Below are 26,884 nucleotides of genomic sequence, written 5' to 3'. Positions count from 1 at the left end.
AGTATTTTATACTCCGTATAATTTTCAATATAAATATGATGTTAACTTGACTGCAAAAAAATGGTATCGAAAATATGAATTTAAAATTGTCACACAAACAATATGAGCTTATCTTTCAATATCAATCATCTTATTTCAAAATTTACAAGATCAGGTATATTTTACTTCTATAGTATACATATATATTACTCTATTGTTAATCATTTTATCACACTAATATTTCTTTAAATATATGATAGAGAAACAATATATAATTAATATAAAAATTTATTCACACTTTTATAGATCATCCTTATATATTTTTAGTATATGCTCCACCTTCATGAGCACGAACGAAAAATCGTAACATTCTAATTTTTGTATTACTTCTTAATTGATTTGAAAAATATTGTATATTTTTTATAATATATTTATCAACATATTAAATTACATATATAATATTATTTTTAATAATTTTTACAACCTTGCAACTCTCATGTGCACCATTAGTAGAAATTGTACTACAAGACATATTCAATACCATAACTAAAAAATAAAAATAAAATTATGTATATACTCTCTATGTCAATTAATAATATTTTCAGGTATATGAATTTAGGTATATTAATATTTTATTAAAATGCAGTACACATATTGTAAATATAATTTTATTTTAATTTTTAATGTAAAGATAATAATGATACGATAAAATAGATGTATTTCGTGGAATGTAACTTTATTTTTAAAAAAAAAATGAAAAAATTTGAATCCAAAAACTAATAAAAAAATAAATTAAGAGTATATATTTTTTTTTATGAATTTAAAAAAAATTTAATTTAAATTTGATATACAAAGAAAATATAATGAAATATTTTATAAAAAAAAAATATAGTATATATATTTTAAGAAATACATGGTTAAAAAGTAAAAATTTGTTTAAATGCAAAATAAACAAATGCTTAGTGAATGGAGCAGGGAATAGCATACTTTGAGGGTATATTTGTTTGGAGATTGAATTTTAATTACACTATTTATTATTATTATTTTTTTATTTTTTTATTTTTTAAAAAAATATCAAATTAAACAACTATTTTTTATATTATAAACACCTATTTATATTTAGATCATACAATTATTTAAATTCAAAAATTTAATATTCACACCCAACTCAAAATCCAAACGCTAAAACAAACACACTCTGATCAATGTATTCATAGAAGTAACAAAGAGCACCTGACATGAACGGACCCTAGAAATCCGACTCGTCTATAAATTTCCGACCAAACACTCTCCAATGACTAACACAGAACTCGCCGAAGAAGACGACAATGGCTATCAACATCACCGTGAAGCAATCGACGGTTGTGAAGCCATCGGAGCCGACGCCAAAGACAATCCTCGAGCTCTCCAACCTCGACTCCATTATGCCGCGCATTATGTACGCACGCGTACTCCTCTTCTACCGTCGTCCCGCCGCCGCCTCCGCGTTCCTCGACTCCGCCGTTCTCAAGTCCGCCCTCAGCCGCGCCCTCGTCCACTTCTACCCCTTCGCCGGCCGACTCACCGCCGACCAAAATAACCACATCCAAATCGACTGCAACGGCGACGGCGCTCTGTTCGTCGAGGCGGACTCCGACGCCGATCTGGAAGACCTCGGCGACTTCTCCCCGAGGTACGACGTGACGCTCATCCCCGCCGTCGATCATTCCAAGCAAATTTCAGAAAAGCCCCTTTTCCTCGTCCAGGTTCATAGCTGAATTGCTCAATTTAGTGAAATAAAATTCAATTAGGGTTTGAAAACTTTGAAATTGACGAACATTGGATTATTGTGGTGCAGGTAACACGATTCCGATGCGGCGGCGCGTGCATCGGCTTCGCGGAGGACCACCACGTCGCTGACGCAACCGCCTATCTCAAATTCATCCACACCTGGGCGAATTTTGCACGCGGCGAATACACCACCGCCCACGCGCCGCCGTTCATGGACCGCCGTGAAGCTTTATCTCCCCGCCGGCCGCCGCGGCCGGCGTTTTCCCACGTGGAGTACCAACCGCCTCCGGCTTTGAAGAAACCCCAAAACGACGTCGCACCAGGTTCCGTTGCATTTCCAAAAATGTGCAAACTAACAAAGGAACAAATAACCGCCCTGAAAGCCAAATGCCAGGCCGAAAACGACGTCGTCAAGCTCACGACCTTTGAGGTCGTGGCGGGGCATATATGGCGGAGCATCACCGCCGCGCGGCGGCTGCCGTCCGATCAGAGCACCAAGCTGCGGATTCCAGTGAACGGAAGGCGGAGGATGGAGCCGCCGCTGCCGGAGGGGTATTTCGGGAACGTTCTCTTCCACGCCACGCCGATCGCTCCGGCGGGAGAGCTTGTGGAGAAATCCGTCGGATTCGCCGCCGGGAAGGTGCACGAGGCCATGGCGGCGATGCGGAGCGAGCGGCTGCAGTCGGCGCTGGACTATTTGGAGATGGAGAAAGATCGGTGGGACGCCATTGGAGAGAATTTGATGAACTACGATTCGCCGAATGTGTCGATTGTGAGTTGGATGTGGATGCCTCTATACAATCTGGATTTCGGATTCGGGCGGCCGTGTTTTGTGGCGCCGGGATATGGGAAGGGAATTGATATCCCGGCGGGGTCGAGCATGGTTTGTCCGGCGGCGGAGGACGACGGTGGACAGGTGGTTTTCACGGTGGCGGGGGATGAAGGAGAAGGTGACCTGTTTGAAAATGTCTTTTATGATTTTTAATTTAATAAGTTAGGGCGTTAGTTTGAATTTGGTAATAATAATTTTTGCATCAAAATTCGTTTCTCGAGCTAAAATAAATTGGAAACATTAATGGAGCTGATGCGGTTGGACCGTGACAGTGATGTCATGCATTTAAATGTCCTCAGTGACGTCATGCATTTGAATTTCCGTGATGTCATCTTTGGTGGGTTTGGTTATGGGTTCTGTAGAGCCACCGAACCTGCTGCTCAGGGGTGGTAAAAGAGCCGAACGGTCGGACCCAATTGAATTGAATTGAATTTCCGTGATGTCATCTTTGGTGGGTTTGGTTTGGTTTGAATATAAATACTACATATTTGATATTTGTTCGTTTCGATTCGATTTTGATTTTTTATATATTTTTTTTTCAGTTTGTTTAACCGAACCGAACATATTTATATATTTATATTAATATTATATTTTAAAATTGATATAAATAATTATATTTGATTCGATTTCGGTTCGCTTTCGATTCGAATATTTATTTGAAATATTTGCAAATATTTTTTATTTAATTAGAATTTAATTTTTATTATATATTTTTTTTCTTAATTTCGATTCGGTTCGAGTTATTTGTAAATACTACAAATATTTTCGGTTAATCGAAATTTTCGGTTCGGATACAGTTCGCGATTTCGGGTATTTGTTCGATTCGGTTCGGTTATCAAATAAACTCTACCGTGAAACCGAGTCGAATATGGATTATTTTTCCGAAAATTAAAAATTAGATACATCCCGGTAGTGTCTCTGGTGGCTGGCGTTATAACCCAAAGATAAAACAGTTTCTGTCTCCAATGAGAGTGACACATCTAATCGTTGGAGCTCCGACGAACAAAAACGAGAGAGGAACTGAGTTGGAGAGGTTGTCGGAAAGCTAGAAGAGATGAGATGAGAATGAGAGAATTGTTGATGTTGGTGTTTAGAATAAAGGGGGGAAGCCCTTTATATAGGCGTCTCCACTCGGCCAAAATAGCAGGGGATCAATTACGATTATAATTACGACTTTAATTATCAATGTAATTTATTCTAAATTCAAACATTATGTTTGAAGCAGTCGTAATTGATTCTAATTACAAACGAAAATGTGACAATCATAATTTATTCTAATTTTAAACATTCCGTTTGAAACGATTGTAATTTATTCTAATTTCAAACCTTCCGATTATAATATATTTATCCAACGGATAATATTTTATCTAAATAATACTGCGACTTAGAATTTAATTTGGGGTAGCACAATTTGGTTTGTCTCAAGAGAGACAAAATAATCAAAATATTAATTAAACTCCATATACAATAAATAATATTTATTTATTTATTAGATTAATTTGGTACACCAACCAAATTAATCGAATACAAAATAACCAATTGGTTGCCCAAATGGAAAATGTGAATTATCTATAGGATACTTTATTTGATGTTGAAAATAAAGATACTAAATATGTGTATGATTCAAATGCTATGACCGAGATGTGTTAGAAATTGTACAAAATATTGGAATGGAAAATATAAATAGAAACAATATATCATGATATGGAACTACCATAATGAAAAACTATGCAAGTACTTTTGATACCTCTCATGTCATGGTCACAATAAGTCTATTGAATTGTTAATACGAACGCTGAGATCATATGCACCTCAATTCAACATGTTTGTTAAACACAAAATTATTGTGTTTGTTTGGGGGATTGGATTAGATTTCCAATATTAATTCTATTTTTTCTCCCCAAAAATATCAAATCAAACATCTATTTTTTATTATTTATATTATACTAAAAATTATTTACATTCAAAACATCACATTAACACCTATTTATATCACATCATACAACTATTCAAATTCAAAATTTTTACTATTCAAATCTCAACTCGAAATCCAAACTCCCAAACAAACACACCCAGAGAACTATTTTTATTGTTGCTTAATGAATCTCATAAAACCATCTTTATGTTTGGTAGAATTCATATTACTCCCTCTTTAACTCTGTATTAAGTATTTTATGTTTTATACTTTAAACATAATTTTTTTTTTTAATAAGTGTTGGAACAAGAATTCCCCTCACCTATTTTGGCATATTGTCTTCCATTCTTTCCTGCTGTTGCCTCTTACAGTTTTTCTTTTGGAGTAATTTGTCTTATCTAGTTGCTGCAACAACCTGTATGCAACTTGTTTTGTCTCTTCTCTTCTCTCGTGGTAGCTTTTCAAGAGAAAAGGGATGAATACTTTGGGTTAGTCAACTTGGCACAGAGTTCATGAAGACACATCATTCCATTTAGATGCAAGAGATTATATTATGTTTGTTTTGCATGGTCTGCATGGTGGCTATCTTGTTTACCGTGATTGAGAGTGTGGTTGTGGTAAGGGGTTTAGAGAGTGTGTGTAGTGAGAGAAAAAGTGTATCAATCCTCTCAACCTCAACCCTTCCATTCTCGATGTATTGAGTGCGTGTAAGACACATTTGTCTCGCTGGAGAGTTTGCCGGAAGAATGAGAAATTAAAGTTCTGATCAAAGGAAGCATCCAAATTTTGAGCAACGGTGCTATTTGGTAGTCGTTAGTACGCGCTTGTGACGACATATACCTGATGAGAAGTTTTTCCTAGGTAACCAGTATAGTTGTATGAGTTTTGGTTGTTTTTGTTCTTAGTTAGCACTGATTAGTGAACTACTCCTGGATTCGAATCCCTCGGATGTAGGTTGGTTATAACCTAATCGGGTAACCAAATATCTTGTCATTTATTGTTTTAGCCACTGCATTTATTTTGTTGACAAAATGTTGTTATAACTGTGATATAACTACGTTTTGAGAGTTGACCCTTAAATAGGTGTTCAAATGTGATTTGGCTTATTTCTTACTAAAACTCAACACAGAATGGCTTATTTCTTTCATGAGCATTAGTCTCTAGAGAATCCTAAAACACATCATATTCTTGCTAAAAGGTTTTGCTACAATTGCTTGTACAAACTTACTTCAGACCATTTCTTATACACTTCTATGTTCTCATTTAATCATCAATCTTCATACCTCTACAAACAAGCCACCATCAAGCTCTTGCCTCATTGATTCTACTGATTCTTATTTTAATGTAAGAGCACAAGAAAATGTAGTTAAGTGTAACTCTATTCTTTTATTGCACAACAGACTTAGCCAAAAATCTTGGTCCAAACTGAAACATATTGTATTTGAAAATTCAAGCAGAATTTCTAATTTTCACTATGATATATCATTTTTACCAAAATACACCGGCTGTCTTTCTCTCTTAGCATCTCGCATGATAATACTCTATTTGAGTTCTTATATATTAATGTTTAAGGGCCTTACAAACTCTTCACTCCCGCATAGTCCAAATAATTTATCCTTGTAATGGATGATCATTCCCATTGTACCTGGACATCCCTTTTGTCATCAAAATATGAAGTTTCAAAGTTGATCCAAACATAATCTCCTACATAAAGAATTATTTTGGTAACTCTCCTAAATATATAAGAATTGATAATGACAATGAATTTATTAGTTCTCACTACCAATTTTTGTTCCAATCATTTAGAATTATTCACAAAAGATCTATCCTATACACTTCATAACAAAATGTCAGGAGATAAAGAAAATATAAATACCTGTTAAACATTGAAAAACCCTTAAACACTTCTCACATATGACAATTTCAAAATTTTGGTTGCTATGCTTTGCACTAATTTTTTTTCCCTTATGGTAAATTCTCTTTCAAGGGCTAAAAGTACATTTTTATTGGATATCTCATTCATAAAAAAAATATATATTTTATAACCTTAAAACCAACCTCAAATTTCTCAGTTAAAATGTTATTTTTGTTGGATAATCGGTTAATCAGTTATTTATTTAATCAATAAAATTTAATATATAAATTAAATTCATAATTTTCGAAACCGATTATTCGCTGAGTTGAAATGCAAATGGGGTATATAATGGTTATTAGGCATATGAATGCCGGTAAAAATAAGTGCGCCGGCTGCCCGCACCAGATAATATAGTTGTGGATTTATACTTGGACTTGAGTTTGGTAAATAAATGGATTAATATAGTCAAGGGAGTTTAATTGAAATAACAAATATTTTTTGTCAAATGTAAAATCCAAGAAATTAAATTTATATACCAATAATAACCTCAAATTAGCATGCATGAGTATATAATGCATTTCAAATATAATTGCATCCACAATGCAAAATACAACTTATATTGAGTTTATACATACATGCATGCATGGAGGTTTTTGAAATACATGCATGGAAATTGCCATTATATGCAATGATTAATAACACATGGTGGTTACAAAATTCAAATTTTAAATTGTATAATGGTGATTGTGCAAATTAAATTGCATAAAAATGTTTGCTATGTGTGTAGGTTTTCAAATTGCTATTTATTTGCAATTTATTGACATGCAATTTATTGACATGCAATTAATCTTTGACCGTTACATCTGTGGGAGTGCTTAGTGCATGCAATTTATTTGCAATTTATTGGCATGCAATTAATCTTCGACCGTTACATCCGTGGGAGTGCTTAGTGCATCTCATTTGAATATACAAAAAACCAAGAGAAGATCTCTTCTCTCTACTCCTCTCATCCCCGAAAATATTTTTCGACAGAGTTTCCGATGAGTTGTCTGGTATAAATGACAACTCTTTTTTAAACATTATGGAGATCTCCAACGCGGCTGCAAAAATGACGTTGCAGCCGCATAATTGGAGTTTGGCCCCTCCAATGCAACGTCATATCCAACTCATTTTTTTTTTTTTGTTTGCTACAGTTCAAGTTGGTGTATTTTTTGTTTTTAATTTTTGTATATTAATTCTTTGATTTATTTTTTAATTTTTTTAAAAAAGATAATAATTAATTGTAGATATAGAAAATGATTTAAAATAATGTATAAAATGGAATATTTGAAGAATATTCTTTTTGGAGTAAAAAATAGAGTTGTGGATTAGAGTAAAAGTACTTTAGCAACGGTATTTTTGGAGTTAAAACTGCATAAATAGAGTTTGTGGGTTGAAGATGACCTAAGCCTCCCGACATAGCTCATGTTCCCATCATTTTAGTTCGTCGGAGCTCCAAAATATTGAGGTACCACTTAATTCGGAGACGAACATTGTTTTATTTTTGGGAACATTGCGCAATGAACCAGAGGCACTACGGGGCGTATTCGTTTTTACGGAAAGAAGTTCTACCTCGACTTGACATGATTATCAAATTTATTTCGATAAATTATTATTGATTATCGAATTTATTTCGATAAAATTATTGTGATTATCAAATTTCTTTCGATAAATTATTTTGATATCGAATTTTATTTTTCGATAATTATTTGATATTCTTGCGATATAATAATTTTCTAACAATTTTAAAAGAATCCATTTTTCATTTCAAAAATGTTTCACATGTTAATTTCTTACATACTCCATATATATATATATATATTATCTCCTCTACTCCTCACATTGAAGACGACTCTCCTATAAATCTCTCATACCCGTTTTGCTGACCATCATAAACTTTTGATAATTGCACTTTCCAAAATATTCATTTCAGGCCTATCATTGACTCATCGTATTATATTTATAGTTGTTACTCCTCTTCATTTACTCAGACATCCCTCCAGACCAAGAGTTCTCTCTATACAAGACTTAATGTTTTACCTCACACTATATTTTCCTTTGGTTGATTGCTCTCTTAAACAAATAACTATTTCTATTGTTTCCTTATTGGCCAATATCTCATTACTCCATAAACCTTCGCATAATGATGTTGCTAAGTAGAACTTCATGTAGGTTAAAGTCAAGAATAAAGACTTATAAGCTTTAAAGGAAAATAAAACTTTGGGAAGTTACCACCTTACCTCAAGGTCATAAATTCTGTAACAGTAAATGGGTGTATAAGATGAAATCGTAAGGCATATGACTCTATTAATAGGGCCAAGGCACAACTGGTTATAAGGAATTTTTATAAAGAGAAAGAACTTTATGACACACATACTTTTTTTTCTTGAAAGAAAGTTTGCTATTGTTCAAATTGTTATAACCTTCGCCACTACATCTAAATAACTTTGATTTTAAATTGATGTCAATAATGCTTTTCTTCATGGCTTTATCAATGAAGAAATTTATATGATTCCTCTATTTTGTTATACTACCGTTGCTCCCAACCAAGTTTGCAAATTAGAAAAAATCTATTTATAATTTGAAGAAGGCTAGCAAATAATGGAATAAAGAATTATATGATTTTCTACATATCTCAGGTTATTTTTTGTCTATACATGATTATTCCATTTGTATTAAATATTCTGGGAGTTTGTTTATTGTTGTATTAATATATGCAAATGATATTTTCTTAAATAGAAATTCTCTTTATGAAATTTTCCTTGTCAAAGTTGTAGTTCATAAGCAATTGACCATCAAAGATTTAAGAGTTGCTTGTTATTTCTTTGGAATTAAATTATGTCTCACTCATCATAGTATCATTATCCCTCGGAATAAATACATATGAGATATTTTATCAGGTTATAATATGCATAACCTTGCTTCAACCAAGACATTACTTCTTGGTCTCAAGCTACTATTGAATGTTGATGATCCTTGATGACTCCAAATATAAACATATTCTTAGCTTGACAAAATTGTGTATTATTTGAATTTCTGTATAAAAACCATCATAATAACTTGTTAATGGCATACATTATTGATTTATATCTTTTGGCATGAATCAGAGTTCGTTTGTTGAGGTTATTAACGATTCTTGTCATTTTTAAGCAGTATTTTGGTGCCAGAAAAGCTAAGGTAGACACCACAAGCGACATCCACCTCCGCTCGCAAGCGACGGTTACATCACCTAGAAAAGACTAAGGCAAGAGAGACAAACGGTAGCTTCTACCGCTTGAAAGCGATAGTCTCTCCCGCTCGCAAGTGATGGCCCAGACGCCCACCGCTGCAGAATGACAGCAGAGATTAATTAAGTGTTCCAACTGCAGCGGTACAACCATTCCATTGCCAGTCAGCACAAGCAAGCCTAGCTGCGTTGATGGCCTCCGGCAAGCGAGGAAGGCCTGAGCCGTTACAATCCTCTGCAAGCGAGCGGGCACCCTAAGAGTTACGGCCAGCAACTGCTTCAACAGAATAACTGCCATCAACCGCCTAACTGCCTAGCGGTTGAAACTGCTTTGTAACTGCTTGCGACCGTTCCTTTTCACCTACTATAAATAGGGCCAGATATCTCTATGTAAATATACTTGGATTGGAGTATTTTTAGAGATTAATTTCCTGCACATTCTAACTATCTTCCTGTTTTTCGAGAGCTCTAACCCTGTAAGGGAGTTCTTCACATGAATGGCCAAGGGAGTAGGGATTTTCCTTCTCCCTTGGCCAAGACTTTACCGCTTACTTAGAGTAGCTTACTGCATAAGATTACAACTTTCTAGAACTAGCATTTCCAACTTTATTAGTAAATAATGAAATATCATTAAGTTCTTCATCTCTATTTCTTTCACATTTTCTTCACACTTGTATAAACTTTGTATTTAAAGAATTTCATTTCACTGGTTTAGAGCATGAGAAGAATTGATTATCTAAGTCTTGTCTTTTGCCAAAAGCGTTTTCAAGGTAGTTCAATGTAGTTAAGTACGCGGGAGCCTTGTCGACCTGCTTAACTACTGTTTTGAATTCAATTTTGATTAAAAAGAGGTAAGAGAAGGGTAAAGTCACTAATGAGGTAGAATTTGGAAAAATTCATGGGGTATAGACGATGGTCTATTAGGTCACAGAATCTCCTAGTGACAGTAGAGTTTCTTTCTTATAATATTCCAATTTTGGGTGTCATTGAAGTCTTGTTGTAAATCCCTTAATGTCAGATTCCAGTGATAAGAATTATTTATAATTCGGTTTATATATTTATATTATCTCCTTCCATCGCTTCCGTATTATACATATACCTCCGTTAACACACTTACACCGCTCGCTCATTACATCTAGAAAAACCTAGCCATTAAGTAACGCACAGTTCAGACACAACGCCTCTCCCTCACTCTCCACCGCTTACATATGTATATATATATCGTGTCATCCGCTCATGTCCCGTTCACTCGATTATCGCTGGCACTTCACCGCTCGCCTTCGCTCCGCTTGTCTCCACTCACTTTTACCGCTTTTACTTACCGCTTTCCATAGAATAGAATCTGGATCCGCTGCAGAGCGGGTCCTTTACTGCATTTTTCGTCGCTTTCTCAAGATCTACACTTGATTCAAAATTCATGACTTAAAATCCTTGTGTTCGACCTGGAAACTCACAAGTAAAAAGAGTATAAATAATTGTGATAACTACTCAGGATCTACGACCACAATCTTTTACTATATCTGACCGTCTTTTATAGTTACTCACACCTTGATTTTCGAATATAAAAATTCCCTGTGAAAATGTATAAATTGCGTTTCAATAAAAATTTAGTTATCATTCCTCTATCTCAACCTTAAGAGTACATGAAGTTCATTGGACGACTTCTTTACCTCTGCATGATACAACCATATTTATCTTATTATGTATAACATTTAAGCCAATTTGTGGCTTCCCAAAGGTTGCCCATCATTTAATATGGTATTGAAAACAACATAATATTTTGGTCTTTTTTTATCTTGCATAACATAATCTTGCTCTAACAAGTTTTAGTAATGTCGATTGGAATTTTTGTTTGTCTACTCCAAAGTTACTCGTAGGCTATTATATCTTTCTTAACCATTCTCTTGTCTTTTGAAAAACAAAGAATCAACACAATGTCTCACATTCCTCCATAGATGTTGAATATCAAAGTATGGATGCTTCTTCTTCCTTGTTAATCTTTTTGCTCAATGATTTATAGATATTAGTGTCTTATCCAATCACTCTGTTATGTGACAACAAAATAATCCAACAAAGTGCAACATATCCATGTTTTCATGATTGTCCTAAATATCTTGAATTTGATTGTTACTTTACATGCGAAAGAACCTTTGAGATGTATTTGGTATAAGAAATAAAAATAGTGTCATTTTTTTTTGGTTTGATTGAACTAGATAATCTAAAGTTAAAAATTTTTATCTCTCCCATATACAAAAAAAAATATAAATAATTGAAAATTTAGAGTCTGTTTATTTTACAATTTTTTATTATTTAACTTTTATAATTTTTTTATAAAAATCATTTTTATTTTATAAAATATTATATTTAATCACTATTCAAATAAAAAATTAGGATAAAATAAAATAAAATTCACTAAGTAAGAATGTCGATACTTCTTTTCTTAAACATTTTTATACGATGCACTTTTGTTTTTTTTTTATCAATTATATTTGTCAATACATCATTCCCTCTATTATTGACCTTCTTATCATTTTAGTTTATCTCGTAACTAATTTTTTTTGCACATGTTGTCATTCGGTGCCGAAAATGCTTGCGTGACACATCGGAAGACACGTGTCTATCAAGAAAATACCACCTGACGGACACGTTGAATATTAATCTTTTAGAAAAAATTTTTTCCTGATAATAACCATTTATCATTTTAGTTTCGTAACATGAACTTGTATAAAAATGGTCTTGTAAGTGATTTTTTTTTTTCACAATTTATCATATGGTGCCGGAGATGTGCACGTGACACCCACATAGCACGTCGGAACACACGTCATGCCAGGTAGGTGCTACCCGGCGGACACATGGAATTTTTTATTATTAAATTACTATTATTTTTTAAAATTTTTGTATAATAATAAAAATTAAAAGAATTTAAGAAAAAAATTCACGTGTTTGTCGAGTATTGCCTAGCGGACATGTGTGTTCCGATGTGCCACACGTCCATCAACACACTCTTATACAAAATATTATTTTTACTTATTTTAAGTGAAGAACGCATGACACTTGCATAGCACGCCTGACTTACCCGTATGATTTTTTTTTTTTTACAAATTTTTTGTTTTTGGCATGTCCAAATAAAAAAATTGGTACTTTTTAAATTTTGGTATTGTTTAAATTTTTAGAAATTAAAAAATAATAATTAAAAATTTCACGTGTCCGTCGAATAGCGCCTATTTGGCAAACACGTGTGCTCGGGCGTATCATGCGGATGTCATGTGCGCATCCATGTGTGGAAGTGGTACTTACATGGCGGATACGTGTTCTCCGACATACCACGCAGGCATCTCCGGATCCGGAGATCAAATGTACCAAAAAAAATTCATTTAAGATATTATTTCAATACAAACTTTAACTACGAAACTAAAAAATGATAAAGATGATCAATTATGGAACTAAAAAAAGTAATTTATCCAAGAATCAATTCTCATTTTATGTTCAATTTATCTTCATTTATACTTGTATTTTCTATACTAAAAGCGTACCATTATAATCAAATACTTTAATTTTGATCTTGTTCGCTGAGAGATTGAAACTAAAGTTGAGATTAATAATAGTAAAAAATTATTAATTATTTATTTGATATAATATATTAATATCAGTACAATGGTTTTAATATAATATAAAATAAAAAGATATATAATTAATTTAATATTTAACAAATAGGAAATAGTAAAATTTCAACTTTGTTCTTTTATCTAAAATTTTTCAATATATTTTTTAAATAAATTAATATACTATGCACAAAACACACTAGACACACTGTGTATGGCATCACAAGTCCATCTCCCACACCACAATCATCCGGCACAAAAATTTAATTTTTTGCAATTTGTATTAAATTTTTAATGTTAAGAAGTATACACCGGAAATGTAATAGAATGAACATCCATCAGAGTTGGGAAAGTAAAAACCTACCACTAAATTAAATTTAAATTCATGGATTCGAATTTATTATCCCCTATTTGCAATAATTAATTATGTCAAGAGCCAAAATAGCACTACTATAATTTAAATTAAAATCAAATTTATTTATTCGATACGATCTTTACATAAAATGCATTATTTTTTTTTTATATAAAAATTATATTAAAATATTATTTAAATAAAAATATATACATTTATACGTTTTTGTTTATATAGATAATTTGAAAGTTTTTGGCATATTTTAGCAACAATAATAAAAAAAATTAATACAAAAATACCATGTTGTGTATATGTGTTTGTTTGGGAAATTTGTGAGAATTTATGTTATTCATCAAATTTTTTCTTTTAAAAAAATATAAAATCAAATATCTAATTTTTATTTTTTATATTATAATAAAAATTAATTTTATATTCAAAAAATCACATCAACACCTATTATTTCAATTTAAAAATTTTATTATTCAAATCTAAAAAAAAGACCAAAAAAATAAACAATTTTATTATTCGCTTTAAAATTTTCAAATTCAGTGCTGTGTAAGTGCAACGAATACGACGTCGTCTATAAATACCCACCAATCAGTAAACATTCACCGAAACAAAACGCAATGGCTGTCAACATCAACATCGCCGTGAAGCAATCGGCGGTAGTGAAGCCATCGGAGCCGACGCCGGCGGCGATTCTCAACCTCTCCAACCTCGACTCCATTTTCCCGCGCATCATGTACGGCCGCGTCCTCCTCTTCTACCGTCACTCCGACGCCTCCGCCACCGCCTTCCTCGACTCCGCCGTCCTCAAGTCCGCCCTCAGCCGCGCCCTCCTCCACTTCTACCCCTTCGCCGGCCGACTCACCGCCGACCAAAATAACTGCATCCAAATCAACTGCAACGGCGACGGCGCTCTGTTCGTGGAGGCGGAGTGCGACGCCACTTTGGAAGAGCTCGGCTTCTTCCCCAGGTCCGACGTCTCGCTCATTCCCGCCGCCGATCATTCCAAACCAATTTCAGAAAAGCCTCTCTTTCTCGTCCAGGTTCGAAATCGGATTCAATGTAGTTTAATTTCAATTATGGTTAATTTGATACTCAGCATTCAATTGTAATGCAGCTTACGCGCTTCCGATGCGGCGGCGCGTGCATAGGGTTCGCGGAGGACCACCACGTCGCCGACGGAACCGCCTGCCTCCGATTCCTCCACACCTGGGCCAATTTCACACGTGGCGACGGCACCGCCTACCCGCCGCCGTTGATTGACCGCCGGGCAGCTTTATCTCCCCGCCGCCCCCCGCAGCCGGCGTTCTCCCACGTGGAGTACCAACCGCCGCCGGCACTGAACAAAACCCAAAACGACGTCGTAACGGATTCCGAGACGATAACACTAATGTACAAACTAACAAAGGAACAAATAACCGCCCTGAAGGCCAAATGCAAGGCCGAAAACGACGTCGTCAAGCTCACGACCTTCGAGGTTGTGGCGGGGCATATATGGCGGAGCATCACCGCCGTCCGCCGCCTGTCGGCCGATCAGAACACGAAGCTGCGCGTCGCCGTGGACGGACGGCGGAGGATGGAGCCTCCGCCGCCGGAGGGGTATTTCGGGAACGTTCTGTTCCACGCCACGCCGATTGCTCCGGCGGGAGAGCTTGTGGAGAAATCCGTCGGATTCGCCGCCGGAAAGTTGCACGATTCGATGGCAGCGATGAAGAGCGAGCGGCTGCAGTCGGCGCTGGACTATTTGGAGATGGAGAAAGATCGGTGGGACGCCATTGGAGAGAATTTGTTTAATTACGATTCGCCGAATATGTCGATTATTAGTTGGGTGTGGCTGCCGCTGTACAATCTGGACTTCGGAATTGGGCCGCCGGTGGTGGTTTCGCCGGGATATGGAAAGGGAATCGGTTTTCCGTCGGGGTCGTGTATCGTCACTCGGTCGCCGGAGGACGACGGCGGACAGGTGGTTTATATAGTCTTGGCCGGGGAAGAAGAAGCTCAACAGTTTGCCAAAGTCCTTTATGATATTTAATTTATTGAGTCCGTTAAATCATCTGTTCAGCATCTGCATTTCTCTATAATCTACCTATTAATTTTATGTTTTTCAAAAATAAAATTTTTTATGTTTTTCAAAAATAAAAATTTATGTTAAAATTTAAATTTTATGTATTTGTTTTTTTATTTCAAATAAAGTTTATCTATCCTTACAAAATAACATACTAAATAATTTAAAAATAATATGAATAAAAATTATATTAAAATATTGTTTAAAAAAAATTGAAAACAAAATTAATTAAATAGTAAAATTATAATTAACAAAAAAACTTAAGTCATGAATTTTATTTATATTCTTCATCTTCCATCTAAAATTGTTTTTAATTTTATTGTATTAGATTATAATTTTATAAAATTATATATATTTTAAAAAATATCATATTACATTTGAAATATTAAAATTTGGATTAAAAGTTATATAAAAATTAAACTTGAATATCTCATAAATATTTTAATTATAAAATTATATCTAAATAGTATATCTGAATGTCATAATTGAAAAAAAATATATCATAAAATAATATAACAAAAAATTTATAATAAAAAGAAATAATATAGTAAAATTTAACTTTGACTATTATTTTTAATTTTCAAAATAAAATAATTTAAACCACTTAAATTCAAGGGTTTGTTTGGTTTGAGAGGAATTAATAAGAGTAGGTAGAATTAAAATTACTTTGTTAAATTCTCTTCTGAGGAGAGGAGAGGGGAAGAAAAGAAAGAAGGGAGAAAAAAAATTAAAATTCTTATATACTCTCCCGTCCCAGATACCATGTCCACATTGTCGTTTTTATTCGTTCCACGTACTATGTCATTTTTTTTTTGAAAAATAATTACACACTTTAATCTCATTTTAAATTTTTTAATTTTGTTTTTTTAATTTTAATTAAACTAATTAGTTATTTTAATCTTAATTTATAATTATTTATATTATATGATAATTATTTTCACTAATATATTTTTAATTATCTACTAATTACATCATTCCTAAAATAATATAATTACAGTGTAGTAGACACGATATGTGAGACAGAGAGAGTAATAAATATAATATGATATATAAATATAGTTTGTAAGTATTAATAGGCATATTTATGTATGTAAATGTGGATATGCTTTAATATATAAATATTACATATATAGGTGAATGTATGAAGTAATGTATGCATGTGTACGTGCAATAAATGCAAAGTGAGGGGAATTGACAGAAATGTTGAATGAATTTTTCTCTACTCTTATTATTCGCAACCAATGATATATATACATCAAACCATCCTACAAATAGCAGAGACAATTTAGCTAACAATAAAAATCGCGTTCATAAACAAAACGTCCACGTAGCATCCATATATAAGTAGCTCGTACGTATATAACAAAATTACATTGTTAGATTCTATTTCTTAGAGAAGAGAATGGTGGAAAATAAAATGAAGGTTATTTTGTTTTCCTTTCAAATTGGGAGAATTTGAATACTTCATAATTTATTTAAGAAATAATGATATTATATTAATAATGGTTAAAAAGTATGAATAAAATATTTTTTTGTTTAGTGTAAAAAGAAAATGCTGATATTTGTGTAATAATAATAATAATAATAATAATAATAATAATGTAGAAGTAGTTTTACCGTGATGCTCATGTTTATGTAAATGAAACTATTATTTTGGGACGGATAAAAATATTAAATAAGAATATTGTATTAAAACAGAGAGAGTATATACTTTTTAAATTTATAAAATTACTATTATATTGTTAATATTATATATTATATCCATATTCAATTATATATGAATTATATATAATTAAAATTATAAATTAATTATTTTATATAAATCAAATTAAATTATTTTTAATCTAATTATTTAATTAAACTTGTAGTAGTCCAATTTTAATTTATAAAACAAATATATATTTATTCTGTTTATTCTATTTATCTAACACAACAATCGATATTTATTTTATAATTTATTCTTAATGAATAATTTTTTCAACACAACATACGAATATTCATTTTATAATTTATTCTTAATAAATAATTTTTCTGTTAGAATAATTATTTTGTTATCTAATAATTCTATTTTATTATATGTAATGTTATTTTTATTTATGTTATATTTTATTTATATATACTTATTTTAAAACCAACTAAGTAGGGCAATTTATTTTCCTTCACCTCAATCATTTATAAAAATAAAAACAAATATTATATTTCTTAATCTTCCTTCCTTCTCATCCTTTTTATTCTCTAGTTTGAACTACACAGATTTTAAATTCGATAATATCTTTACTCTTTGTTGAGAGAAATTCATTCTCCTATAGAGGAGCTCAATCAATGAGAAGTCCAATATCAAATTCTTGATCATTCTAAATAACATTTGTGCAGAGATAGTACATTATTCTTGTGGACCACTTCTTTATTATGTTATATCTTATCCTAAACCGATAATCTTCATGTAATCAAGAAATACATATCTTGTTCTCATCTTTAATAAATATGAAAGACAATAATAGTTCTCCTATTTCGTTCAGTTCTTTAATCATCTTCTATTTTATTATATCATAAAAATGAAAGATAAAAATAGTTCTCCTATTTTATTATATGGATCTACAATGTCCTCATTCTCTCCTTAAAATGAATCCTTTAATTGAGCAACAACGGCTGAAGTTGCTAGTCGTCTCGCAGTTAAAGCAACAACTTCTTTTGAAGTTGAAACAGTCTCCAAACAACAAGCTTATTTGCCCAAAGCTTTGTTGGTAACAAGTGAAGATCAATCAAATCTTTTTCTATCCTCAGTCCCTCTCAATGAGAATAATTACTTCACTTGATCCTATAGAGTGTGGAATGCACTCATAGCCAAAAGAAAAAGTGGATTCCTCACCGGAAAGCAATCCAAATCAGGGGAGGACAACCCATAGTATGAAGCATGGCTAGAAGTGGATGCATTAATCAAAACTTGGATGATCAACTCTATGATTCCAGAACTTCAAGGAGCTTTCATCTTTGACTTCACCGCCAAAGAACGTTGGGAGAACTTTAAAGAAAAGTATGAGCAATCAAATGGTTCACTTGTCTATAATCTAGAACGGTCACCCACCTCCTTAAAGCAAGGTGATGATTCTATTGCTGCTTATGCTACCAAGCTTAAAAAACTTTGGCAAGAATTATTAACCATTGATCCACCTCTTGAATGTTCATGTGGAGCTCACTCAAAACTTTTGAAAAAGATGGACAAAAATTTGTTGATTAATTTCCTGAGTGGATTGAATGATACCTACGAGAGTGCAAGAGGACAAATTCTATTGATGGATCCCATTCTCAACATGAGCAAAGCCTACATAATGATCATTTAATTTCAAAAACAAAGGGAGCTTCATATTGCAACATAACACAATGCCTTTTCAATAGCCAGTAAGCCTTATCAATGAAAACATAACAGTGAGAGGAAAAAACTGTTGCATGTTGAAAAGAAAAACATAGTGTGTGAATTTTGCAAGAAAAAAGGTCATACAAAAGATACATATTTCTCTCTGGATGGTGTACCAGCTTGGTCTATCACTATCTGCTAACCTTGTTCTAACTTATGCGTTTTTGCTTCCATTATTTCAATTCAATCTTATTTCAGTTAGTACTTTGCTTAGATATATCAATTATATCCTCACATTCACTTCTAACAAATGTTTAATACAAGACCAGAGCTCTAAAGTCAATTTGGCTACTGGAAACCGAAAAAACAACCTACACCATAGCTGTCTCAACCTATTATGTTAATCTGCTTGCTTCAGCTGTTGTTTTTTATTATCCTCTGTTGCATTAGCGCCTAGGTCACTCATCTGCTGAATGTTTGAAACATCTTGGATTTGTTCATTTTCCTAAAAATTCATTTTGTGATACATATCACAAATCTAAAAAATATAGATTGTCCATTAATAAGAGTAACTCATGTGCATCCTTTGTGGTTGAACTGGTCCATATGGATACATGGGCCTATATAAGTCTCCCACTTTAAATAGATGTCGCTATTTCCTAAGAATTGTTGATGATTATTTTCGAGGCACCTGGACCTATTTGTTGCCCAACAAACAAAACATCTACCATATAATACAAAGTTTCCTTACACTGGTCCAAAATCAGTTCAATTCCTCTGTAAAGAAGGTAAGAACCGATAATGGAACATATTTTCTTAACCAAAATTGCAGAGCCCTATTTGATAAATATGGCATAATCCATGAGCACTTATGTCCATATTCTCCCAAACAAAATGGAGGAGTAGAGATCAAGCACAAACACTTGTTGCAAGTGACTCGATCTCTACTCCTTCATGTTGTATTGCCTATTGGGGAGATGCTCTCCTCCATGCCACATACTTGCTTAACAGAACCCCTATTTTAGTTTTTGATTGGGTCACTCCCTCCCAAAAACTCTATCAAACCCAACCAACCTATGATCACCTTAAGGTGTTTGGATGTCTCTGTTATGCAACCAACACCGCACCTGATAAAATCAAATTTGACACTAAAGCCCAAAAATGCATCTTTCTTGGTTATCCAGCCAGCCAAAAAGGCTTTAAGTTGTTTGATATTGAAAATCGGAAAAGAATTGTTGCCCATGATGTAATCTTTTATGAGCATGAATTTTCCTTATTATGTTGTTAATTCTCAATCACCCCTGCCCAATATTCCTATATATCCTAGTCTTATGATCCTATCCCCATCATCATTAATCCTATATTAACTTCACACACCACTCATTCCAACACAACAAACACCACTCCTTAAAGTAATCCCATCACTCCACAAGAAGAATAATTTCATAGTCATCACTATGGTGACATTGTCTTTGAATTCAATTAGCCTTCTTCCTATTCTTCTACCTTTCCCAACACTTTGACAAGAACTACCTCATAAACAAAGAAAACTACTTGCTTGGCTTAATGATTACATATGTCATGCAATTAGTTCCACAGCAAAAAACAGGCCAGCAAATGCATGTGTGGCATGTTGCATTATCTGATCATGATCAGGAACCAACTTCTTATGCTCAAGCTCAATATGTAAAAGAATGAAAGATGCTATGAAAGAAGAGTTGGATTCCTTGAAAAAAAATGGAAAATAGGAAATCGTTGTCTTGCCAAATGAAACTCGTCCAATATCATGCAAATGGATGTATTGAATTAAAAGGAATGGTGATGGAAGCATTCAGAGGTATAAAGCTCGTCTTGTGGCCAAAGGCTACCTTCAAATTTCTGGACAAGACTTCCCTGATTCATTTGCTCCGTTTCCTAAAGTTGTCACAGTTCGAATCTTAATAGCTATTGCAGCCCCAAGACAGTGGGAGATGCATCAATTGGACATAAATAATGCTTTCTTGCATGGCTATTTGAATAAGGAGATATACATGGTTCCACCCAAGGCTGTAATGTTCTCCCGGCCATGTTTGCAAGTTGAAAAAGTCGCTCTATGGGCTGAAACAGATCCCCATACAATGGTATAAACAATTTACCACCAAGGTGTTGGAATATGGATTCAAGCGGTTCACTAATGACAATTGTTTGTTTATCCTTAATAAGGACATTGACATTACTCTGCTATTGGTATACGTTGATGATATTCTTATCACATAAACTAATGCCCAAACCATATAGAAGTTAGAAGTATCTGGATCAAACATTCACCATAAAAAATCTGAACCAAGTTGACTTATTTCTTGGAATTCAGATTGAAAGATCTGTTGTTGGTTTGGTTGTCTCCCAATAATTCAATATATTGTTTTGGAGACTGGAATGCAAGATGTTAAGCCTTGTGACATTTCATTTGTTACAAGCTGGAAACTTCAACAAGACAAAGTACAAGTCCTTTCAACTCATGGAAACTACATACGTATTATGGTGGAAGACTTTTATATTTTACCATGACAAGGCCAGACCTTTGCTACTCTGTACAACAGTTCAGCCAATTCATGGCCAATCTAACTACTGAACATTGAAAGGTTGTACAACAAATCCTAAAGATATTTGAAAGAAACTATGAATTTACATCTTTTATTTCGAGTCGATAAAGAGCTCAATTTCAACGCATTTTCAGATGTTGTATGGGGTCATGCTTGGACTTTCGAAAATCTCTTTCCGGTTATTGCTTGTTTCTTGGATCATGTTTTATATCATGGAAAACCAAGAAACAAACAACTGTGGATTTCTGCTGAAGCAGAGTACAGGGCATTGCATGCTATAGTTTATGTGGCATTGTCGATGACATACTTGATGCATGAGCTGTAAATTTCCGTCACCCTTCCTGTGCCAATTTGTTGTGAAAATCAATTCACAATTCGAATGGTGGAAAATCCAGTCCACCATGAAATAACCAAACACATAGATGTGGGTTGTCATTTTATTCGTCATCATTTTGCGGAAGGTGTTATCATCCTTTAGTTTGTTCCATCTGAAAGACAATTGGCTGATGCGTTTACGAAGGAATTTCTGGCCTCCCAACTTCGTTGCATGTGTTGCAAGTTGAACTGGAAATATACTACCCAAATTCCTCTGGGAAACATGTTGAAAAATTTACTCTTTCTATAGAGGAGCTCAATCAACGAAAAGTTCAATCCCTTTTTTTTTTTTAATAACAGAATTTGTTATTAGAGTTCATTTGTGCATAAATAACACTTTATTCTCGTGGGATTACTTTCCTATTTTGTTATATCTGATACTAAACGGATAATCTTCATGTAATCAAAACTACATATTTTGTTCTCATCTTTAATGACAATGAAAGACAAAAATAGTTCTCCTATTTTGTTCTGTTCTATAATCATTTTCTTCTTGATTATATCACTCTTCCTGTGGCATCAATTCATTTGTTGTAACTGAGATAACATAGATGAGAATAGAGGATTAGATGTCTGTGTATACTCTTATTGCAATTAATAATAATAATAATGAAGCATGCATTTAGTAAATTTTATTACAAACTCATAAGCTTACAACAGCAAACAAGGTTCCTGAAGAATGCAAAACAAAACGCTAAAATGAAAACGCAATCATCATCATCATCGTCCTCAACTTCTACCCACAGAACAATAAACTCAATAAAAATGGCAATAACGAATCAAAAAAGAATAGTGTAAAAATACGTGCCCGGCAACCCTCCGGCGCGATCAAGTTTTGCATCTATGCGACGGCAGGCATGTCCTTAAGCCAAGCATCCAGCGGCTTGCCAATTGAGTACACAATGAAACCCATCTCCCTAAGCTTCTTCACATCCACAACATTCCGACCGTCGAAAACGAATGCCGGTTTCTGCATATTGTCGTAAATCTTCTTGAAGTCGAGCTTCCGGAACTCGTCCCATTCAGTTAAAATGCAGACAGCGTGCGCGCCTTTGGTCGCTTCGTACGCGTCCCAGACACACTGAACTTTCTTAACCGAAGTGGGACTTATCGGCTGGAGGTGGAGCGGGTGGTCCCAATCGAATTTCTTCATCGACAGGTCCCGCTGGATTTGATCCTCAGTGACCTGAGGATCGTAGATGCTCAGCTGGGCCTTATCGCCGAGCAATCCTTGGCAGACGTCGATGGCGGGAGTTTCTCTAGTGTCGCCGGTGTCCTTCTTGAAGGCGAACCCGAGGATTGCGACTTTCTTGTTGGCGACGGTGTTGAACATGGAGGCGACGACGCGGTTGACGAATCGGCTCTTTTGGTAGTCGTTGATCTTGATGACCTGTTTCCAGTATTCAGCGACTTCGGGTAAGCCGTTGCACTCGCAGATGTAGACTAGATTGAGGATGTCCTTCTGGAAGCACGACCCCCCGAAGCCGACGCTGGCGTTGAGGAACTTGGGGCCGATTCTGGTGTCTTTGCCGACAGCGTAGGCGACTTGGGAGACGTCTGCGCCGGTGGCCTCGCAGAGAGCGGACATGGCGTTGACGGATGAGATTCGTTGGGCAAGGAATGCGTTTGCGGCGAGCTTCGAGAGCTCGGCAGACCATAAATTGGTGGTGAGGATTCGATCCTCCGGAACCCAGTTGGCGTAGACCTCCTTCAGTGCTTGAACAGCCTTATGGCCGCCCGGGGTTTCCCGGCCTCCGATGAGGACTCTATCGGGGGTGAAAAGATCGTCGATGGCTGTCCCCTCAGCGAGGAATTCCGGATTGGAGAGGATTTGGTAGTTGATTCCCTTGCTGTTGTGGGTCAGGATCTTTTCGATGGCCTCGGCTGTTTTCACGGGGACGGTGGATTTTTCGACAACAATCTTGTCGGATTTAGAGACATCGGCGATCATGCGGGCAGCGCTCTCCCAGTAGGTTAAATCTGCGGCTTTGCCAGCTCCGAGACCTCGGGTCTTGGTTGGGGTGTTGACGGAGACGAAGACAATGTCGGCTTCAGAGACATGTTTCTCCACGTCTGTGCTGAAGAATAAGTTCTTGCCGCGACATTTCTTCACGACATCATCAAGGCCTGGCTCGTAGATGGGAAGCTGATCACTGTTCCAGGCACTGATACGAGGAACAGAGATGTCGACAACTGCGACTTCAATTTTGGGACATTTGAGTGCTATCACAGCCATGGTAGGGCCTCCTACGTACCCTGCTCCGATGCAGCAAATCTTAACCATTTTTCCCCTTTTCCAGTGGCCTGAAAAGTTCATACACAAATTGCTCAGATTCTGTTTGAATAATGATGCCTACATATATATATATTGTTATGCTAACACAAAGGAAACATTAGTTATACAACTGACCTCTTGATCAGACTAATTGAACATTGAGGAGCAAAATGTGAACTAGAAGAAATTTTGACAGCAATTTCATTGCATGATTTACAATGCCAAGGATCTTAAGGAATAATTCTAACAGAACTTAAAGGATAGCATCACCAGCACCATGGAAGAAGTATGTTTCTTATCATGGATTACTTCGGAAATCGGAATTTTATCCCCGTAGGAGATAAGATCCTATTGAGAAATGAAACCAATCTAGGGAAAGGTTAACCAGTTTTCACTTTCCAGTCAACATCAATTATGCAGTCACAAATCAGCAGTGAGAACAGGAACATATTTCGAGGATCATCAAACCAACGTAATCGCAGTATTTCAGAGTTGAGAACGAACAATACTAAGCAATTCTTCAAGTCATTAAACATAATCGTATCAGATCTACATCATATTCCACAAAACTCATGCAGATCCAGCATTACTCATGCAATTACCAAACAACATCATAAATTAAGAATCAAGCGAGAAACAAAATCATTCACAAAGTCAAGTCTGTCACCAGATCAAGCAAACTGCCGACAGACAACAAACCAGAAACAATCACCACAATCCCGATCTCACTCATTCACCACCACAAAAAATGAAACCCAAACACTTCAATCACACACAATTTCAACCGCCACAATTTCAATCCGGATCTGCCGAGACGAGTGCCGACACGCATCCGCACCAACAAACACATGATATGCAAAAACTGTACAAACAAATCGACAAAAATCAACAACATTACCTCCGAATCACAGTAGCTAATCCTGCAGCGCAGACAGAATAAGAATAATCGCGCGAGGAATGAAATTGGCGTCCGAGAAGAGAACGTGAGAGAGCTCAGAAGGCTGGCAGCTTCGTTATATAATCGTTGGCGACGCGAGATCTCGCACCGCGGTCTTCGGAGATGAAAGGACCATAATACCCCTATTTTACCGGGTCTTTGTCAAGAAGACAATTTTACCCCTCGCATCCTTCTTCAACTCTCTTTCTTTAGTTTTAAATAGCATTCTTACATTTGGGATTAAAATGCTACTTTATGTAAAAATATTTAAATAAAAAAAATAATGTCGTATTTAATAATATAGACCTTGCCAATTGTATTTAAAAAATAAATTAAATAGATTATTGTCCCAGTTATGGCCTATTACAATAACCATTGATTGCTATTCATTCTTATTAATTGAATTCGTACAATAAATAAATAATGAAATGAAAGATGTGGAAATGAAGCAAAGTTGAAGTGCGTCAATTAAGCAATTAATTAGAAATGGGAGGACCTGTGACAGAGATAATTAATTTGCATGTGGGGCCCAACAAAATGTCAAATGTCATATTTAAGCCGTTTGTTATAAGCACGAGAGAAGTACGCTTCACTCTTGTTTGCCATTTGTTATATGTTTTTTTTTTTTTTGGGAAATTTTATTTTATTTTCTAGTTTTAATAGTAGTTTAAATATAAATATTAGTAAATATTATTTTAATTTAAATATAATATTATGTTTATGTATATAATTTGTTATTTAGTTAACTTTCATTTACTTCGAAAGTACTATTTTTTATTTTGTTTTTATTTATTAGGTATTGAAAATTATAAAAATAGTACATACTTTTTTATTTTAATTTTTTTTTTAAAAAATAATAATTAATTTTTTAAAAATATTGTAAAAAAATAAAAGAATCTTAGTATTTTATACTTTTCCATCCAATTGATATGAATTGAATACAAATTTTTAATGAATACAATATCATAGTATTTTTTAATATAAAATAAAAATATTTTACAAAGAATATGAATAAGTTAAATGATATGAGATTTTTTTTTCAATAAATTAAATATATAAATAATTATGGTATAGTTATATATATAAGTGCAATGTTGAAAAATATAAAGTAAACAATATATAATACTCTCTTTGGGGTGTTTTATAATTATGTTATATTTTATTTTATTTTATTTTGTACGTTAACTTTGTACACATTTTTTTATTTATAGTAAATAAATTTTTTTGTCCATAATTTTATTATTCTCATTCTAAAATATAATTATAAATCTATCACTAATTTTTTCTATTTACCACATTATTTTTTATAAAATCTTTAATAAATTCTTACAATATCTCTATTTTATTTTTTCCTATTCCATTTTTATATTAAAAATATTACTACTATTTTTAGTCTATGTAGCTAAGTAAAGTGACAATTAATTCTGACTTCTTACTCAAAATCAAAATTGTAAATTTATTTATGGACAAATAAAAAGGAAGAAAATATATAGAATTATTAAATAGAGTTACTAAAAATATTCAAATTAAAAAAAAAATTAAAAAAAAATGTATTATTCTTTGAATTATATATATATATATGACCGCGGCTACAGTGCTGAATTTAAAATTAAGAATTATGTTGAACAACACATGGTGTGTTATTTGAAAGTACAAAATATTACTATATACAGCACACTGCATATGTTAATATAATATAAATACATCACATGAACAAAG

At 34.0% G+C, this 26,884-nt stretch overlaps 3 protein-coding genes across 3 annotated transcripts; 2 read left to right on the top strand and 1 right to left on the bottom strand.

The window, feature by feature from the left end:
- Nucleotides 1–1,167: 1,167 nt before the first annotated feature.
- LOC127240514 (shikimate O-hydroxycinnamoyltransferase-like) lies at nucleotides 1,168–2,734 on the top strand. The gene is made up of 2 exons (XM_051259233.1): nucleotides 1,168–1,724; nucleotides 1,817–2,734. The coding sequence occupies exons 1-2, from the start codon at nucleotides 1,308–1,310 to the stop codon at nucleotides 2,732–2,734; spliced, it is 1,335 nt and encodes a 444-aa protein (XP_051115190.1). The 5' UTR covers nucleotides 1,168–1,307.
- An 11,462-nt stretch (nucleotides 2,735–14,196) lies between these two features.
- On the top strand, nucleotides 14,197–21,903 carry LOC127240513 (rosmarinate synthase-like). Its single transcript, XM_051259232.1, has 4 exons — nucleotides 14,197–14,619; nucleotides 14,694–15,580; nucleotides 20,810–21,063; nucleotides 21,713–21,903. The coding sequence occupies exons 1-4, from the start codon at nucleotides 14,197–14,199 to the stop codon at nucleotides 21,901–21,903; spliced, it is 1,755 nt and encodes a 584-aa protein (XP_051115189.1).
- A 632-nt stretch (nucleotides 21,904–22,535) lies between these two features.
- LOC127240630 (UDP-glucose 6-dehydrogenase 5) lies at nucleotides 22,536–25,280 on the bottom strand. Its single transcript, XM_051259411.1, has 2 exons — nucleotides 25,127–25,280; nucleotides 22,536–24,257 (listed from the first exon to the last, which is right to left on the bottom strand). The coding sequence occupies exon 2, from the start codon at nucleotides 24,235–24,237 to the stop codon at nucleotides 22,795–22,797; it is 1,443 nt and encodes a 480-aa protein (XP_051115368.1). The 5' UTR covers nucleotides 24,238–24,257; nucleotides 25,127–25,280; the 3' UTR covers nucleotides 22,536–22,794.
- Between the last annotated feature and the right edge of the window lie 1,604 nt (nucleotides 25,281–26,884).

This window comes from Andrographis paniculata, unplaced genomic scaffold, assembly GCF_009805555.1.
Source record: "Andrographis paniculata isolate CXL003 unplaced genomic scaffold, ASM980555v1 Contig79END, whole genome shotgun sequence".
Classification (NCBI taxonomy): Eukaryota; Viridiplantae; Streptophyta; class Magnoliopsida; order Lamiales; family Acanthaceae; genus Andrographis; species Andrographis paniculata.
This window is presented reverse-complemented; position numbering and strand designations above follow the sequence as displayed.

What these genes read in the sequence shown, in the direction of transcription:
- LOC127240630 (XM_051259411.1), bottom strand. Translation starts at nt 24,237, where the DNA reads ATGGTTAAGATTTGCTGCATCGGAGCAGGGTACGTAGGAGGCCCTACC.
- LOC127240513 (XM_051259232.1), top strand. Translation starts at nt 14,197, where the DNA reads ATGGCTGTCAACATCAACATCGCCGTGAAGCAATCGGCGGTAGTGAAG. An exon ending in AGCCTCTCTTTCTCGTCCAG is followed by an intron (nt 14,620 to 14,693) that starts GTTCGAAATCGG and finishes ATTGTAATGCAG; the next exon opens with CTTACGCGCTTCCGATGCGG. An exon ending in GGGGAAGAAGAAGCTCAACA is followed by an intron (nt 15,581 to 20,809) that starts GTTTGCCAAAGT and finishes TTGAATTAAAAG; the next exon opens with GAATGGTGATGGAAGCATTC.
- LOC127240514 (XM_051259233.1), top strand. Translation starts at nt 1,308, where the DNA reads ATGGCTATCAACATCACCGTGAAGCAATCGACGGTTGTGAAGCCATCG. An exon ending in AGCCCCTTTTCCTCGTCCAG is followed by an intron (nt 1,725 to 1,816) that starts GTTCATAGCTGA and finishes ATTGTGGTGCAG; the next exon opens with GTAACACGATTCCGATGCGG.